The sequence below is a fragment of the Stegodyphus dumicola genome, chromosome 4 (assembly GCF_044657685.1).
Source record: "Stegodyphus dumicola isolate Sdum_Otavi_A_Nest chromosome 4, ASM4465768v1".
Taxonomy (NCBI): domain Eukaryota; kingdom Metazoa; phylum Arthropoda; class Arachnida; order Araneae; family Eresidae; genus Stegodyphus; species Stegodyphus dumicola.
Genome location: NC_140771.1, coordinates 248,909,861 through 248,929,677, shown reverse-complemented (window position 1 = coordinate 248,929,677; position 19,817 = coordinate 248,909,861). Strand labels below are relative to the sequence as shown.

Below are 19,817 nucleotides of genomic sequence, written 5' to 3'. Positions count from 1 at the left end.
GATATATACGTAAGATATATAAAAAAGTAAAGAATAATGTAATTGATATATACGTAAAATGTTTTTAAATTGATGTGCATTTTAAATCTTGTATAAAGAATTTTTGCTGTAGATATTTAAATCCTTAGAAATTTCTTCCTAAAACTTCAAGTTTCTTTCGTGAACATTTCAATTTTTGTATATTAAAAATTATGCATTTGCTAAGGGGAGCAGAGGAATTTTAGAGAGGATTAGGTGGGGCAATAGCACAAAAAAGGTTGGGAAACACTGCTCTAGAGGCTCGGTGGTCGCGGCTTGAAACCACTGCTCTTCACAATGGCGTTTGCTTGCTTCTCAAATAGGAATGTTTATTTTTACCCGGATATACGAGGCGTATTCGGAAACTAAGTACCGTTTTGAAAAAAAAAATAGTAAAACAATTTTTTCGAATCCAATTTTATTTTTACATGAAAATACATGTCTTAAACTATTTTTCAACATAGTTTCCGCCAATGATCAAACACTTGTCATAGCGGGTGACCAGTTTTTGTATACCATCGTCAAAGAAACTTCCCGCCAGTTTCGATAACCACGACTCCACACTTTTCGGTGAATGAGTGTGTCTCCACTCCATCGATTGTTGTTTCGATTCTGGTGTGAAATGACACACCCCAGTTTCATCACCTGTCACAATTTAGTTTAAAAAGTTTTCTCCCTCATCACTGTACCGCGTGAGAAATGTCAGGGCACTACCAAGTCGCTTTGTTTTGTGAACATCAGTGAGCATTTTTGGAACCCATCGGAAACACAGTTTGCGATAATTCGAGCGGTCAGACACAATTTCGAACAAAACAGTACGTGAAATTTGTGGAAATGCCTCTGAAAGAGTTGTCATTGTGAAGCGTCTGTTCTCATGAATTGCTTCATCAACTTTCCTTACCAAATCATCAGTGACAACAGAAGGCCGACAACTCCGAGCCTCGGCGTGGACATTTGTTCGACCTGCATTAAACATTCTTACCCACTTTCTCACCATTTCATCACTTATCGCGTATTCACCGTAAACCTGTGTCACTTGACGATAAATTTCGGCCGGTTTAACATTCCTCGCGTTCAAAAATTTAATCACGGCACGAATCTCACAGTCAGCGGGAGAACTAATTGTCTTAAACATTTTGAATGTGCACAGCAAACTGAAAACACAACATAGAGCAACCAAAATGGCGACAATTGAAAGTCAGTGAACAAGAAAGACTAGTGCGCATGCGCGGGACGCCTACCACGGCGCGGCGACGGCGCTAGAATGAAACGGTACTTAGTTTCCGAATACGCTACGTAGATAAGGGGTTTTGAAACCACAGAGTTATTTTATTACTATACAATACACGCACCTGTCCAGTAAAAAGGTCTTTCTTTTCCAGAGACTTTTCTCTGACCTCAACACACTTGCTCCCCAAGCTCGTGATTTTATAAATTATTTCATGTGGTTTAAATTTAATGTAAATATACTTTGCTATAATTAAAATGAAAAATCACATAAAGTTTTATTTAAATTAAAAGTATATTCTGAATATTTTGGGACAAAATACGAATAAAATAAGCATGAATTTGACACGAACGATCCGTACCAAAGCCAATAAAAACCAAGCCCCCTCTGCTCCATTAACATAAAAAACCACAAATTTCATGTGTCAGATCAAAAGAAACGAAATAACACTGGACAGTGAAATTTCGATCCAGGCAGTGTGCATTTTGTAGCACAAGGAAGAATCCTTATACAAGATACATGTGTGAAACGTGCAATGTGGGTCTATGCATGCACCAAAAAGGCAAAACATGCTTTGAACAGCGACACAGAAAAAAATTTGTTCTTTGAAATTAAAAAAAAAAACACTTAGTCTTTTTCTTATCCTTATTTTACCGAGTTTTTTTATTCATTTAGCCAAACATCCTTATCATGTATATTTTCACTGCTATAGAAAAATTACATAAATGTTTATTTTTTAATTTTTTCTGACAATTTAGTCTGCAAAATAATGTAAAAAAATTATATATAATGCAATTCTTCCATACATTTTTTTTTAATTCATAAATTTCGCCATTTATTCGAAACGCACACAGAGAAAAGTAAGTTTTTCCCCCCTACTGCCTCAGTAAGTTTCAAAGTCCTAGATGCATGGTGCGACCACCACCCACAGAACAATGGGCAAGAGTAGATTTTTTTTTTAATTCATATATTATTTGTCTTTAGGATCATAATATTCAATTTCTAGAGTTTTTGTTAAAAAAAATTATAAAAATAATATTGCGCACGTCAAAGTGAAATTAGGAATCTGAACTCTGCACATGTTTTATTATGAAAAAATATCAAACGCACAAACATAAAGGAAAAAGAAAAACGGTTGCTAAGGATCCAGGGGTTGGTATTTTTGATCATTCTGGATACTGTATTACTGATTCCGGATTTCATACTCTGTACTGTATTTTATTTTCCTTATATTCCTTTCTACTGTATTTTCCTATTAAGTGGTCTAAACTCCTTAAATCGTGGGAGATATTATTGTTAAGGATAGAAAACAGTAGTTTTGATGTTTTACATTTCTCTGATTTTCAGTTTAATTAAAATAAATAACTTTTAATTTCCCCTCTTTTTTCAGTCACATGTTTTAATTTTTTTTTTTTTTTCATGTTATCTTTGCTTTTCTACCATTTTAGATAATTTTAGTTTCCTGTCTGTTTACAAATCTTTCTTATACCTGCACTTGATTAGATGCTTGCAACTTTTAGATTTTTCACATTTACTCACAATATGCACATAAACACCACTAATTTCCTTTTGAGTTCATATTTATTTGCCCAAAGGGGCAATCTGCTCAGAATTTAATTCCGTTTTGGCATTTTGCATTGGTTCACTGTAAATGGCATTTCACTTTTAAAATTGTTGCCACCAAATAATATCGCCCTGTATATATTTAAAGAAATTAAATAATGAAGAATCTGCATGAATGTATACATGTTTCTCGCACTGTGAAAAACAACGGTACCTAGAGACATCAAATTTTGAATAACATAGTCTTTCACTCAAATATGGGCATCTGGAAGACCAAATTTCGAATTTATTTTGTTATCTATTTCAAATTTTGTAAAACTTTAGTGAATGTTTGATAAACAAACTCAACGATTTCAAAGCGAGCAATGGCAACACTACGGAAAAAAAAAAAACATTTTATCTCCAGCGTGTGAGACTGTGTATCAGAAATTCTAAAGGTATGCTCTTTTAAATATTTTGCGATACTGCTGTTGAATCGAATTTTATGATTTAACAAAGAAAAACATGATATGATATAACAAAAGAACATGATATTTAATAAATAAAGCTAACACACAAAAATGTTAAAAAAATTCCCCTTTGGGCATAGTATAAAATCTGAAGGCTTTCAGTCTTTTCTTTCTTTTTTTCCCCCCCTCTCTTTTCCAAATGAGTTCAGGTTCATGTTGTATATGAGAATTTGGCCAGATACTACACTCATTCGTTCTTTATGTGATATCAAGTACAATTATTTTTCTTTCCTTTATTATTTAAGATCAAATGTCTAGTAATGTGGGTGTATGTATATATATGTATATATATATATATATATATATATATATATATATAAATATATATATATTAAATCTTTTATATGTTTACACATTTTTTTAAACAATTTTTAAAATTTTTTTGGCTTTAAATTTGCTTTTTTACTTTTATACGTGTTTGTTAAAATTTTAATTTAATTTGTTTAAATTTAAATTTCATTCCTTGCAGCAATGGCACAAAGAATTATTTAATTAAATTTGTATTTAAATTTAATTAATTTATTTAAATTAAATTTATTTAATTAAATTCAATTTTTTCTTATGAAACAATTATATACGGAGAGTATATATATGTATATAAATACCTAAAATTCTATTTTTAAATCTACTTATTCTTTATATATATTAAAATGAAAAAATTAGTTAAATAATTCAAGATTATAAGATGTGAATTTTTTTAAACTATTTGAAATATATTGAAACTTACGTAACATTTCTACGAGATGTCTCAGGATCTTTTATGAGCAATGTATTAACCAAACCAAATAACTGCATGACTCTTTCATCTTGTCTTAAATCCTCGTGTCCTTTCAACAAAAACATAAAATCTTTTCCATTGCTGCCTAAAGTTTAAAGAATTCATATTGCTATATTGCCATTAATATAAAATTTCAAGAGTTCTACTTGTAAAGCATACACAGAAGACTTTACATAAATAAGACACTGAAAAAAAATTTTATGAACCACAATCCTTAAAGCTTATTAATTAGTTCAAGCATTCAGTTAATTGTTGAATACACAAATAAATGAATCCCAATTTAACAAACTTCTAAATCTAATTTTTTCTCATATTTCTTACAAGCATTTTAAAATACAGTGGTACCTCAGCATACGAGTTTAATTCGTTCCGTAACCTCGCTCGTATGTCAAATTGCTCGTATTTCAAAGCAATTTTCCCCATTGAAATTAATTGGAATGCCATTAATCCGTTCCAGCTCCCAAAACACCACCTCAGTTGTTCTTGTTAAGTGTTTTTTATAAGAAAAATGTATTTACAAGAAGAAACGTTTATTTATAAATAACAAATACATATTCTATAAAAACATTATTAAAAGAAAAAGTGAAGTGCTTATGGGAAGCGCTTAATTTTTGTCACTGGTCTTTGCTTACTTTCACCTGCAGATCGTTTAAAAAAACTGTCCAAGGAGGTTTGTTTCTTCCTCCCTTTCAGGATATTGCGGAAATGAGTTAGATACGTTTCGTTGAACAACTCCAATGCACAACCAGTTGCAACTTTTTTGGGGTGATTTTTTATCCACAAACTCTACAACTTTCTTCCACATTCCCAAGATCTCCTTCCTCCTCTTCAAAACTAATTTTTCATTGAACCATCATATGCTGCTGTGAATGTAGATCGTGTTTTTCTATGATTTCACGCTTTAATTCGATAGACATCATTTTCTTTTTCGGCCCCATGTTATAAAAATACATGTGATAATGTTTTGTAAATGTACAAAAAGCAAAAAACCGCGAACCCAACTTATAAAAAATGCTTTGAAAACGAGGGAAACAAGCACACAGACTGAGGTCTAGTCTGAAGTGGGAGAAACTGTTAGATGCTGCACACGACACTAATATGAGTGTGCAGGTTGCGGTCGTGTGCAGCGGTGTAGTGTGCGATTCCTCGTTTCTCAGATCTTGCTCTCATCTCAAAGCAAAATATCGCTCGCTCAGCGGCTCATATCTCAAAACACTCGTATCTTAGGGCACTCGTATAGCGAGGTAACATTGTATTCTGATTTAATGTGAATATTATATCTCAAACTATCAGAAAGTTCCAAATTTTTGTAACTTTGAATTTTTTTTTAATAATTTTTCGTGAAAAAAATGAGACTATTTAATAGTCATTTTAATATTACAAAAAAGTTTTCTTCACATGCAAATAAAAATTATAATGTTTGTTTCAAAATTGCAGTGGAAGACTACTTTTTTATTCATCAACTATAGAAGTGAATTGCAGCTTTTGGCTCCCCTGGATGATATAGCAATTAGTGGAAGCAGAAGGATGTATGTTTGAACTCAAAGCTTAAATGTATGATTATATGCATTGTTTTCCGCTCCCTAGAAATATACTTTCCTTCAGGGCTTAATTTCTAAAATTAGAAGTGCCAGAGCCTTATGGAAGACCATCAGGAAAGAGGGACAAGAGTAAATAAATAAAAATTAAAATCGTTAATATTTTTTAATTAAATAGTTAATGATCATCAAAGTAATAAATACTTATTTAATAAACATTAACAATCAATGTTTATTAATTATTATACAATCATTAATGAATTAATTATTGATTATTATTTATTAAAATAATTAAAATTAAGATGAAATAAAATGTAAAGAGGTAAATTAAAATTTAATAAATGATTTTTAATATAATTTTATTGCTGCTAAAAATAAAATTTTTGAGATCAAATTTCTACTAAAATTGTTGTTCCATAATTATATAAAAGAAGTGCCGAAGCCTTCTTATTTAGGGCTATGGTGCGCTCCGACTAGAATCATGATTTATCTCATAAACTGAGAAGTACCGGAGACAGGCTCCAGTGCAATTTAAGTTCTGCTTTCTTTCATATCTAATCAATACTGGAAAAATATATTATTTATACTGATTCATTTAGTGCACTGAAAGCATTAGAAACATTCTCTGATGCGAAGAATCTGGTGTTTTCTAATGTTAAATTTAAATTTAAGGTACAGTGGTTATCGTATTCTTTACTGCTGGGTGTCCAGACATATGGGCATTAAAGGAAATAAGTTGGCAGATATCACAGCAAAGTCTGCTGTTGAACTATCGAGCCGATTTATCCCTTTGAGAGATATCAACACCATGATCAAGAAGAGGATCCTGACTAAATGGCAGCAAATTTAGAACTCTCAAACAAATAATACATTGAGAGGGATAAAACAAATACTAGAGTTACAGGAAGCTAAGAGAAATCGAAAGGGGGAAGTTCTTTTAACTCATCTTAGAAATAGCCATTCCCATGCTATGCATAATTACCTTTTGAAAGCCGAGAATGAGCCTACTTATTCAAATTGTAATGGCCATTTATCAATGCATCACCTTTTACAAGATTGGATTGGATTGGATTGGATTATTCAGTTATGGCAAAGCACACGAGGGCTATCTGCCTAAAGGGAGGGATGGCTTCGTGGAGGACTTTCTAAGGGAAACTGGCTCGTATACACGTTACACATGGGGAAAACCACAAAAACACCCATTCAGCCAGCCTATTCTCAGGATTCGAACCTCAGACCGAACTACCAGTGTTCAGCGTCTTTACCACTCGGCCGTTGGTAGGCCTCCGTTTACAAGAATGTATATATTAAAAATTCTTCTTTTAATTGTTTTAACAGTATTTGGTGTTTTATGTTTCCCTATATCTTTCAATTTTTAATGAAGATATTTTGAGTTTTTATGTATTTTTGCCTTACCACAAAATCAGAACTGAATTAATTGAATGAGAAATGGATTTCTAATGAAATTTTAGGAAATAAGCGTTTCAGATTACGAGCAAATATTGCTGCCAGTCTCTATAAGACCGAGGAGAATGTTTATTGTGTAGCGCATGTACATTAGGTAAGTGGCACTGAATCGTCTATGAGAAATGTTTCTTTTTTATTTGTCTAATTTCTTTAATACATCATCTTATATTAATTATAATATTTGAATAGAACATATGGCAAAGATTAGATAATTCTTCAGATATATTTTTTGTGCATTCTGACTTATAAAATGAATGCGATGTAACACTGCTAAGTGAACCTAGCGCCAGAATGTTGCTATGGTAAATAAATATAGTGAATTTTAAAGAATGTATTTATTCAATTGTGGTTTATGCACTATCGACGAAGTAGATTTAATTCAGTTCAATGAGTTTAAGTGAAATGCACGAAAAAATGCATATAATTTAGTATTCCATGCAAGGAAGTTATGTGGTGTACACATCAAATTTTTTTAATTTTGATTAGCACTGAATCAGGTTTTATAAGTTTGTTCACAGTTCCTACAGAGATATTTAAAGATTTTTCAGTAGCTCTTTGGGGAAGGGCTGGATTTTCCTTTAAAACACGAATGCATTTTTTTTGTCTTTTTCCCCGTCAGACATAAACTTTCACGTTTCTTTCCTTTCATAGTAATTGTGCCCCTTATTTTACATGTAGAAATATTAAAACTATGCTTTTTGTGTTTTTTAATAAATGAATAAGAGTACCTTTCTTTAGACAGTGCAAAAATATGGCCTTTGATCCATTGTTTATTTTTCAGTGACATTTTAAAGAAAAGAATATTTTTAATGCTGCAGACGATAATTAAACCTTATTCCAATTTGGTGGAGGTCACATTTGCATTTTAAAATTAATATTTAAATTCAAGGACAAAATCAAAATCGTTACAAAAATGTGTAAATTGTTTACATGTATAAATAAATAACTATATAAATTGGCTATCATGTGCATTTTATAGAATTTGCATAGGTTCAAATATCCTAATCAACAGCTGAATGCTTTTGAAATGGTAGCTAAAAGGATGACAGTTGCATAATCATTGAAACGCACAAATTAATAAATTCTTTACGATAAATTTAAAAATGAAAAGATAAATTACCTTTGATGCTAAGTTTACGTGGTCTCTGTTTACTTGTTATCACTTGAAGTGAGCTTTCAACACGAGCTATTCTAACGATAGGTTTATTTGGATTATAAGTTCCTGGCACAGCCAATTCCAAATCACGACACATCAAAAGTTTTGGAGATACATATTGAAGCTCAAGAGAAGTTAACTGGAAAAAAAAAAAAAAAAAATTATTTAGTTTTCGAACAACAATGAATATGAATTAAAAAATTTTACAACATAACTAAATACATTTGCATTTGACATTACAAAAAGAAAGATCAAACAAATTACCTGAGGTAACTGCTTCGCCACTTTACGGAACACATGATAATAGGTATCCCAAGCCTGAGTTAAATCTTTAACATTTCCAGAACGTTGATATTTCTTGCACCATTCTTGTGCCTCTGATAACTCTCTGCCATATGCCTAAATAAGGTGATTTAATTAGAATCTTTCAATACATGAAGCATAACACAACAATGATTATTTATACAGAAATCATTATAAATGTTAAGATAAAAACTTAGCCTTATAAACATGTAGTAACACATTTATGTGATACAATTTAAGTTCTCAAAATGTATTTCATTTCCTGCTTTATTAGTGTTGCAAAAAAATATATATTTATATAAAAGATGTTTAAAAAAGATTGCAGGGTTAAATATATTTTGAACAGTTGGTCTTCACAGGCTCATGGTTTCAATTTAAGAAATGAATCAGATAAAGGTAGGCTTTGACTATAATTTTCGCTCATAATGCCTTTTATACATTTTTTTTTAATTGAAGAGATAAATGCTACATTCCTCAAAAAAATACTTGCCATTTCTTACTTTTCATAACTGTTTCTTACTTTTCATAGCTATAAAATTCAATCAGCTCAGAGCTGACGAATTTTTACAGTTATGAAAAGTAAGGAATGGCAAGTATTATTTTCAGGAATGTAGCACTTATCTCTTCAGTTTAAAAAAAAAAAAAAAAAAATTGTAAGCTGACGATCTTTTAGTTGTATAACCAACATTGTTAAAATGATTTTTCGGAATTTGATTTATTGGTTAATAAAAGCTTACCAGACTTTTACATTGACATTTCAGCAACAAAATCACCCTCAAAGTGTGTAATAAGAAAAGCCTGAATGAAAAGAAATATCCCAATATGCAGAAATATGCAGTACTCCTAAAGTCATCTATATTTACTAAATAATAATTTTGAATGGTTTAGTTTTCAGATGTTACTCAAAAAGCCCTAGATTATTTCCAGGAATAATATTAATTCAGTTGTGTGCACCAAAGCAAAGATCTGCTCTGTGAGTCTTGATTATGTCCCTTTAACCAGAAATTGTTCAAATGACATGAACTCATTAATGAGTGTTACTCAAAAACAACTAGATTATTTTACAAGAATGAGGTTAATTTAGCTGTGTGCACCAAAATAAAGATCTGCTTTGTGAGTGGTTCTTGATTATGTCCCTTTAACCAGAAATTGTTCAAATGGCATGAATTCATTAATGGATATTATACTGCATATTTTTAATGCAAGCTACATTTAACCATGACCACCAAAGTAATGGTGCATTACCAAAAGTTTTAAGAACCAGTTAAAGGCCTAAGCAAGTATTAAAATTAATTATTGAGTGGTAATAAATTGTCTAAACAAAAATTCAGCTTTAAAACCCAATTTGCCAGCCTAAAATTACCCTATGAACTAGTTCAGTTAAATACCACCACAGGATGGACTGATTGCTACTCACAGTGCAGAAGACGGAGAATAGATTCGATGTGAAACGAATATAATTTTCAAACGCAAAAACTTCATATAGATATATGAAATATATATAGTTTCTTTCTTTCCCTTTTTTTATAAATTTAAATAATTTCACATAAAAATAAAAACTTGTTGTAAAGGTGGCATACAAATGATTATTCGGTATAAGGTATTAGAAATATTTTTCATTAACGTTAGAATTCATTTTCATTGGGTAAAGTATTAGTAATATTTTTCATTAAATACAATAATGAGGCAAATGCTTGTAAAAATTATCAATAATGCACAATATAAGTCAGCGGTTCTCAACCTTTTGACTAATGTGTACCATCTAAATAAACATTGAAAAACTTTAGTACCACCACTACATTTTACAATGATTATTTTTCAATAGAAATAGTAAAAAAAAAAAAAAAAAACTATTTTGCCATTTGCACAACCTGTTGGCTATTTGTATTAGATGTGCACACACGAAAAAATATTAGATTAAAAATTGGTTATTATTTTAATTATCAAAATTTAAGTTATACGACTTCAATTCTAAAATTCAATGTGAAATTTGAGCTTGTTTAGGAGAGATTAGTTTCTTTATGTCTGGTCTTATTTTACTTAACTTTAACTGTAAATTAGGATCCACTTTTAATTTTGCTCTGTATTCATTTTTCAAATAAAACATGGAACCAATTTTTGTTCATACAAATAGGTCGTGCAAAAACGCAATAAAAATTTAATAACTTTATTTGAAATGCCTTTAAATTCTTTATTTGAGGTTCACCTAAAAGAGTGTGTGTTACAAGTAGAAATCTTCAGTTAGAGTTCGATCACAGGAAATTTCTATCAGTTGTTCTTTTTCTTCATGAGATTTTCGAATTAAATAGGTAAAAGTACTTTCTTTCTTTGCGTACTGCCTATTTTTTGCTTGTGTACCACTGGTTGAGAATCGCTGATATAAATACAGGAATTAGAGGTATTATAAACCACATGATGTAAAGATATCATTAAAAAAAAAGAAAATAAATTGTTAAAGTATATAAATGGCTTTCAAATCACTCATTAGTTAAGCAATGCTCTGTTTTAATTTAAAATACATTTATTTATATTTCAAAATATTAAATAACAATGTTGTCAAGAGCACTGCTATTTAACGCTCATGCAATGTTAAACAAGAACATCAATAAGAATTGGAAATTTTCTACACAGCATGGATCATAAATTAAAAACCTTGTGTCTTGCAAAAAGGCAAAACTTTACAGAAGAGACATGATAAATGAAATTAAGCATGATGAAATAACAGTCAAAAATGAAAAGACTTTAATATAGCCATTTCTAATGTCAAAACAAGTTTGTAATGTGAAAAACTAGTCCTAAAAAAATTGAAAAAAATTATATGACTTATACAATTTTCCCCTCATAAAAAGCAAAATAATTTATTTTAGAAGTCAGGTAAAATTGAATTTTGTTAAATAAAAGTTTCAAAACCTTAAGATTTCCATAAATCTAACTTAAAATCTATGCTATTACTACTATTCTGATGTAGAATATATCTTCCAAAAATCTGTTTTTGAAAAATTAAACGGACGAACGTAACGAAGTTTAGTAATATTTGTAAATAGGTCTTAAAATTGTTATAACAATGGCAGTTTTAATAGTTTAACGATTTTTTTATCTAATTAATTTGGATATGGAATAAAATATCTTAATCGATCTCATTTTACTTATTTTTAATCTTATGATCATAAGTCTAAACCCCATTTTTCAAGAGATATTTAGTTATGCAAATTTTTTAACATCTTCTTTATTTATCAAAATACTTCAATAATACTATTCAACTGTTTATTAAATGATCTGGAATATTAGACAGTATAGTAGTTAGGGGAGCCTGACTGTGATCACGAAGGGCCCGGGTTCGAATCCCGGAGAAGGCATGGATGTAAAATTGTCTATCCCTTCATAGAAGGAAACGGTGGTCGCCTATTAGGTGCCTCCACAATAAAATGGCATGACCAATGTCATTACAGGCAAAAAAAAATTGGAAAAAAAATATTAAAATATTTTATAAATAACATAAAAACAATTTCACAAATGCTGGGTTAGATTTTAACAGAATAGGAACAAGAGTATCAGTGCTACAAATAATGCAAAGAAGCACTATATGATTAACCACGTTAAAAATGTTTGGAGAATTGTTATAAAAGATTTTTTTTCATATAAATTATTTTAGATAAAATTTCTTAAACTACTAAATTCCCTTAATATTATAGAATTGTAAATAACCAGGCAATGAGATCACAGCTCATTCATCTGCTTGAAATATCTAGATAACTTGATTGCATAATTATTTAGACCAAATATTACGTATTTATTGCTAGTATTGCTAAGTATTTTTATAATGTAATGTAGGCCAAGAAATATTTTTAAATCATTTACATATTTCCTTCCAAAAGAAATTATACAGTTGTGAAAATAGAATATTTATTATTTAATTAAACATTTTACCCATTTTACTTTAAATAAATAAAAACAAATTAATTTTTATTTATATGATATATAAAACTAATTGCTTAGTTCTGTTTTTATTTTTACTGCTAAAATCAATCAAAGTTATTTTTTATCTGCATAAAATAAATTGTAAACTTATTTCTATTAAACTAAAATTAAATACAGTAGAACCCCTATAATCCAAGCTAATGTGGGGCAGGGATAACTCATATAACACAGATTGACACACACACACACACACACACACAAAAAAAAAAGTCTATTGCTATAATCTTATTGTACATACTATAGGCAATTTACTAACAATACCTGACTGATTCATGCTGGTACATAGCGATATAAAACATGTACATTCAGATGTACAGATATACATGTAGTACTAAATATGACATGTACTATAAATTTGAAAACACATAATTCAGAAGTCAAACAACAAATTTGCGGTTTTGCAGCTGAAGATGATGGTTCGGTAAAACCATTGAAACTAGTCCTGTGAAAAATTTTTGTAGGTATAACGCTGATTTTTGTTGTTTGACTTCTGAATTAGTATTTGCGGTTTTGCAGCTGAAGATGATGGTTCGGTAAAACCATCGAAACTAGTCCTGTGAAAAATTTTTGTAGGTATAACGCTGATTTTTGTTGTTTGACTTCTGATGTTTGACTTTTGATGAAAACACATCCTGTAATACAAATGAGGTGCTATACACTATACATATTTTAAAAAAATCAATAACGACTTTCTGTTTTATTGTGCTGCTATATTGCATAGAATAGAATTTTCTTGCTGCTAATGCTAATAAATTCTATGCTGAATATCACATAGAATTTTCTTGCTGCTGTATTGCATAGAAACTCAAGGCGCACAAGAATTGAGGCTGCTGAGCTCAAATGTGGTAATGGTGCGATTACAATCTTGACAGTTTGAATTATTGCTAAATTCCAAGTCTACAGATTGTTGACCATTTGAGAGAGGCTATTTTAATGACTTTTTAATTATTGGATTGAGCTTAGATTATATGGAACCTTGGTTAATCAAAACCTGGATAGCTGGGATTCTAATATACGTGTAACTTTCATTAATATGTATAAAATAATAATAATAACAATACAATATATTTAAAATTATTTATTAATCAAGCAAATAATTTTCATTTTAGTAATTACTCATTTTTTTGTATTCTTAATATGCAATAAAGTAATGACTTTAAAAGTTTTATTTAAATCAACAAAAGACATTTAGAAATGATCTAGAAAGAAAAAGTGATACAAATAACTGAAATTCTGGATATCTAAAGTCTGAACATATGCGAGTTTTCTGTATTTTATTTCACTATTTGATATCGATTTATGTATGTTATTTCAATATTTGACATCGATTTCTGTATTTTATTTCGATACTTGACATTTATTTCTGTATTTTATTTTAATACAATAATTTATTAATGAAATTTATTTGCAAATACTTAATTATGCAACTAAATTTTAGTTATAATTGGCTTGCAGTAACCATTAATCCATTAATCGACATCTAGCCTATAATGTCTGAAAACTAACATGATTAACTAAGGATTTTTTTCTTTTTAATTAACTTAAATTGCTAATTTAAAAATTTAATTTGCTTAAACTACTTGCTAAATATTTTAGTTAAAAAAATTAAAATACAAACAATCATCAATAACAAATTTACAGAAAAAGGTGCAGTTCCTTACAATAGTACAACAATCCTACCTGTGTAAAGGAAGTTTCTTTTAAAGTTTGGGGACCTCTTTCTATTAATGCGTGAAGAGGTTCAAGTGCAGCAAACATTCCTTTAACGTTTCTTTCTCCAAAGTATAGTCGAGATGCTTCTTCTAAGCCTTCATGCCATAACTCATGCCACAGTATGGCAACTCTTATCAGTTCTTCACTTATCTAAAAACAAATGGTACTGAGTTTATTTGCAGGTCAATATTTTTCAAACTCCTTTCCTTTTGCTTAAAAGTATACAGCAAAACATAAATAAATTTTAATTTTAAATTTCAGCAATAATAAAAGAGTAAATATGCAAGACACTTCTCAAAATCTTGCCGAGAATTTTCACGATCATGCGATCAGATATGCGATCTTCTACAGCTCCCCAGATTTGAACTCCCTAGACTTCTACATCAGGGATTTCACTGAGAGAGAGACCAACAAGAAACTCACATTACCAAGAACTCATTGAAGGCTGCCAGACAATATGGCACACATGAAGAAGGAGCAGTTGATCTTGCCATGCAATCGTTTTCAAAGTGGCATCATCAAAGCTGAAGCCGACTTGATTGAATAAGATTTTACTACACAAATGTAAAAACAAGTATCAAATTCTGCGGCAATACAGTTAGTTTTCTATTAAGAATATTTGTATTCTTCAAACCATTATTTAGTTCTCATATGCCTCATGCACAATGAATATAGAGTGTGCATATTAAATATAGAATTTCAATTGTCAACAGCTGACATTTTGATAAAATTTTAAAATTTTGCAAAATCATCAAAATAAAACTACATGGTAAAATACAACTACATTTATGTATTTTCAGTTTCCTGTTCACATCTATTTAGCAGCTATTTAAAAAAATATATTGGGTGTTTCTAACTGCTTCTGTAGTTATTACAACATCTATAATTTAAAAAGAACTCGGGAACAAACCAATAATTTTTACTACCACTGAAAATGTTGGCTTTATGTACAAATATTTATAATGATGTACATGATGTAATGATGTAGTTACAATTTTATGTACAAATATTTATAATGATGTACAATTTAAACATCTAGTTTAAAATTAAAAAATTCCAAAATTTCTTTTTAAAGCAAGGTTTCTCAAACTATGGTACAGGTATCATCAATGATGCATTACATTATTTTTTGTTGTACAATTTTTACACAAAAGATTTAAAGGAATACTCAAAATAAATGTAAAATGGTGCCCCTTTTGATACATGATGATGCATATATAAGTCCAAAACATTTTGTTATAACAAAAATAATTAATTTTTTTTTAAAATATTTGTTTATTAGAAAATGTTTTTGGGTATACTCCTAGTAGACGATCTACTTTATTTAACTGTGTAGTTACTTTTATGGATCAATAGGTGACGCCACTAAATTATTTTTTACACATTTTTTTCTTCAGCCCTTTTATTCCAATTTACATGATCAGATTTATTATTATTTAATATTAATAATTTTCTACATTTTGCCAAATATTTATTTCTTTTGCTGTGTTTCATTCTGTGTATAAGAAAACTTTCACTGTGAAAATAAAAGAGTGAAATATTTTTTTAAAAATTAGATTAGCTGGTTTAAATATTTGAATGAATTATTCGATATTAATATAAATAAAAATGAGCCCCTAAATGTTATGGATATAAATCAGATCAAGAATTCCGTGCATATAGTGAATGAAACAGATAAGAGGTAAGACAAAATACAACCAATTTTGTACTGCTATATTTAGTTGTTTCAAAACCTATTTACAAACAATTTGTTGTAAGCAGAGTATTAAAAAAAAAAAGAGAGATAATGAATTTAAGAGACATACAATTAAACATGGTCGCCGCTTAAGATGACAGTTATTTCATTTGTTTCTTATTTCAACTCTTTGTAAGGTAAAAGTGAAAAAATAGTCTTATTTCAGAGTAAATTGATAACAAAGATTCGAAGACAGCATTTTAAAAACTCTTCATAAATTCAATAGAAAAACTGCATATGAAAGAACAGATACACATAAACATTGCTAAACAAAAACAGAACTATAAAACAAAATACTAGTATTACAAATGCTATTACAGTTTTATTTAAAATAATTTTAAAAAATATACCATTGCATAGAATACATTCTTAAACCTCTTAAACCTATCTTCAACCCTTTAATGTCTATGCCAGAAAAGGTTTTGAAATTATAATTTTGCGAACTTAAAAACACCTCAGGTAAGTACGTTATGCCAAGCAAAGTGAATTTAAGGTTGTTTTTTCAAACTGTATTCACTTTTTTAATATCAAAATTAGAAATTTTACCAATTTGGCTTGCTCAACCAGTCTTCCACTATGTCTCATCATGCTATCAAGAACTTTATTGGCAGCAATGTTTCGTGATGGCACAGTTGATTTAGCTGCTACAGTTAATGGATAAATTAAAGCTTGTGGATGATGCTTTCCAATGTCCATTAGGAGTTGGTGAATCACCTCACCAACTGGTTGTCTAGGAGTATCAATTCTGGCAATAAGTTGAGGAATAACCTACAAATTCAAAATTTATTATTTTAATTGATCATCATAATTATTAAGTTCTTTTCCTGTATAATATAAGTAGAAAATTACATGGTAACTTACTTTTACATACTGTATTCTCTCATGTATAAGCCACAGATTTTTTTGCAAAAATGCAGAAGAAAATCGGAGGTGTGGCTTATACATGCAAATAATCAAAAAGAGGTACATACAAAGATGTGGCAACACAGCTGCATATATTTAACAATGGCATATAAAATCCATTGTTATTGGGTGATGGTTGCGCTTTCAGATCCATTGTTATGATTGCAGGTCAGTTGAAAGAAAATGTCAATCAAACAATTAAGCAATGATGCACATTTTAAACATCCAGCTATCCGATTCTCTGAGATGAGTGAGAACAGAGCTGCAACACTTCATTTGGATTTGAATGAATCCGACATGCAACAATAGAAAAAGCAGCAGAATGATGTTTAAAGAACAAGTGGGAAGAGGAAGGTGTTCTGTGGAGAAGCAGATAAGTATCCACAGTTAGATAATGTTTTATCGTATGTGAATGAGAAAAGAAGTTTCAATTATGTTTTAACTGTTGATATAAGACACTTCTAAGCTCATAAACAAACTGGTCAGATTGATATAAGTCATGATTTTCAAGCAAATGGAAGATGGTACGCATGTTTTATGCACACCTTCAGGAACCAGAAATGGTTTGTCACTACATTGTAGCATAATAGATGCATGTCTTCAGGCAGACTTCGATAACAAAATTTTGAAATTTCATAGGTACATTATTAAGTTAATACATAGACATTGAGATCGGTAATGCAGATCCAACACCCATTTATTATGCCTATGTCTCGTACAGTTGCATCAAGAGCCTCATGCACAGTAAAACATTACCACTGTAGATGGTGAGAAGCAGTGATGTACAGCTATGTTGGTTCTTCTGCTTGATGGAAATAAACTGTACAAAACACATTGCCAGGTATTGTGAATGCTCGAGTGCTCCTCACATGACTTGTCAAATGAAGGGAAAATTAAATATGTTAGAAACTGACCTAGTTGTGGTCCCTGGAGGCCTAACTTCCCTGTTCCAGCCCCCTGATATTACTACTAATCACTCCTTTAAAAGTTCATTCTGGAGACTTCATAATGATTTGATGAGTAAAGGAAATCATGACATTACACCAAAAGGTAAAATCAAATGTCAAGCTTGTATGTGAGTGAATTCTGGCAGCATGAAAAGTGTCAAGCCTGAAACAGTCATTAAAGGATTTTAAAATATGGTACTGATTTTACTTATGATCATTCCTTTAAAAGTTCATTCTGGACACTATAATGACTTGCTGAGTACAGGAAATCATGACATTACACCAAAAGGAAAAATCAAATGTCCAAGTGTACATCTTTTATGTGAATGGATTCTGGCTGCATGAGAAAGTGATAAGCTTGAAACATTAAAGGATTTTAAAATATGGAATACCCAATGTTCTAGATGGCTCTGAAGATAATGTGCTGTGGGATATTGGCACCAGTGATAGCAATACTATTAGTGCAGGAAAATACTCTAGTGGTGGTGTTGTTTTTGCTTATGCTCAGTTCTCTGATGTAGTCAGCCCTAGTCCATGAAATTCATCATGGCAAAGAGCGCTAGTGTACCCTGCCATTGGCAACAGCCTTGAACACCATTCAGGTGACTGTGTGATTTAGCTCAGTTCCACCTCCAATTTTGATGAAGAGCATCCGAGAAGGGGGGAGGCAGTCTAAGGGTCTCACACCCCTCTCCCCTTCCATCAAACCCCACGAGAGGACTTTCGGTTTGCCTCATATTTAGAGTGCCGCCATGCCACACCGACACTATAGATTTACAGATATCCATGCCTACTCCGGGATTCGAACCTGCGCCCTTTGGTATGGCAGTCAGTGATGCTAACCACTATACCGGTTGGGTGGCAGTACTCTAGTGGTACTGACAATGACAGTGAATAAGAGGTGCCAAGCACAGAAACATGGTCCTTTTGACTGATAATAAAAACTGTCTCAATGTCTGGCAAGTATTTTCTTCATTTTATCATTTTAGCTGCTTTCACACTTCCAAAATGAAAAAAAAAATATTGTAGATTGCAGACAGGCTATCTATGGTTTATCCTCAAGTTTTTTTTTTCTTTTTTTCTAAATTGGAGCTAAAAATAAACATAATGCTTATACATGTAAGAATACACTATGTACTGGTCAGAAAAAAAGGTCAATTTACTACTTTATCATGTCATTGAAATCTAAAAATTAATGGTATCATACTAGTCAGTTGCAGCAGAAAATATACTATTAGCACAAGATCTGCAACTAGCTGAATTAGATGATCGATTATTCAAACAATAGATAAAGATTTACAGTTCTGATGATACTTAATATAGCAATTTTAAATTCAGCTAAATTATAGGTTTCCAGTTTTGGGTGAATGTGTGCAGCAATTTCATACTTCTTGGCTCATGCATGGATCTCCTTATATAAGGAAATGTATTTTCTTCTGATTATAACTATCAATTGCTTTAAAGGAAATAAATTAAAACTTGAAGAAGATATTGTAATAGTTACAATAATATAAGAGACTTTTTAATCAAGCGAAGAATAAAGTCAGTTATTTGAATATACAGAGCCATAAAAGCTATGCACCTAAGTAAAGAATAAGAGAGTAGTAGTTTGAAGTACATACCCATTACTTCATTTTGAAAGATTTGACATAAGTTGTTAATGCAGCATGTTACTGATATGTATGTCTTTTCTATTGCTATGATAGCCATAATCTATTCTAAAAATAGCAAAAGTCAAATTATATTCCTGTCATGATAGTAAATGAAGAAAATAATCAGTAAACTTCTGTTAGTTAAACCCCTCTTCACGAGGAACAAATTCACGACTTATATTTCACAATGCCAGCATCAGAAAAAATTGTCTGTAAACAAATCTTTCTTGGCATTATCCATTGGCATGGTTTTGAAACTTGAAAAGTTAATGCACAGAAAATATTCTGAAATAGTTGTGTAATTAAGTGCATTACATATTTTAAAATGC

General features: G+C 30.4%; 1 protein-coding gene across 1 annotated transcript in view; it reads right to left on the bottom strand.

Moving 5' to 3' along the window:
- mTor (serine/threonine-protein kinase Tor) overlaps positions 1-19,817 on the bottom strand; it is a 157,276-nt gene that overhangs the window by 20,598 nt on the left and 116,861 nt on the right. Inside the window, exons 44-48 of the mRNA XM_085816207.1 lie at positions 16,533-16,754; positions 14,219-14,401; positions 8,522-8,656; positions 8,222-8,396; positions 4,046-4,181 (exon numbers count right to left, since the gene is read on the bottom strand). Of these exons, the coding sequence (XP_085672333.1) occupies positions 4,046-4,181; positions 8,222-8,396; positions 8,522-8,656; positions 14,219-14,401; positions 16,533-16,754 (851 nt within the window). The remainder of the gene's footprint in view (positions 1-4,045; positions 4,182-8,221; positions 8,397-8,521; positions 8,657-14,218; positions 14,402-16,532; positions 16,755-19,817) is intronic.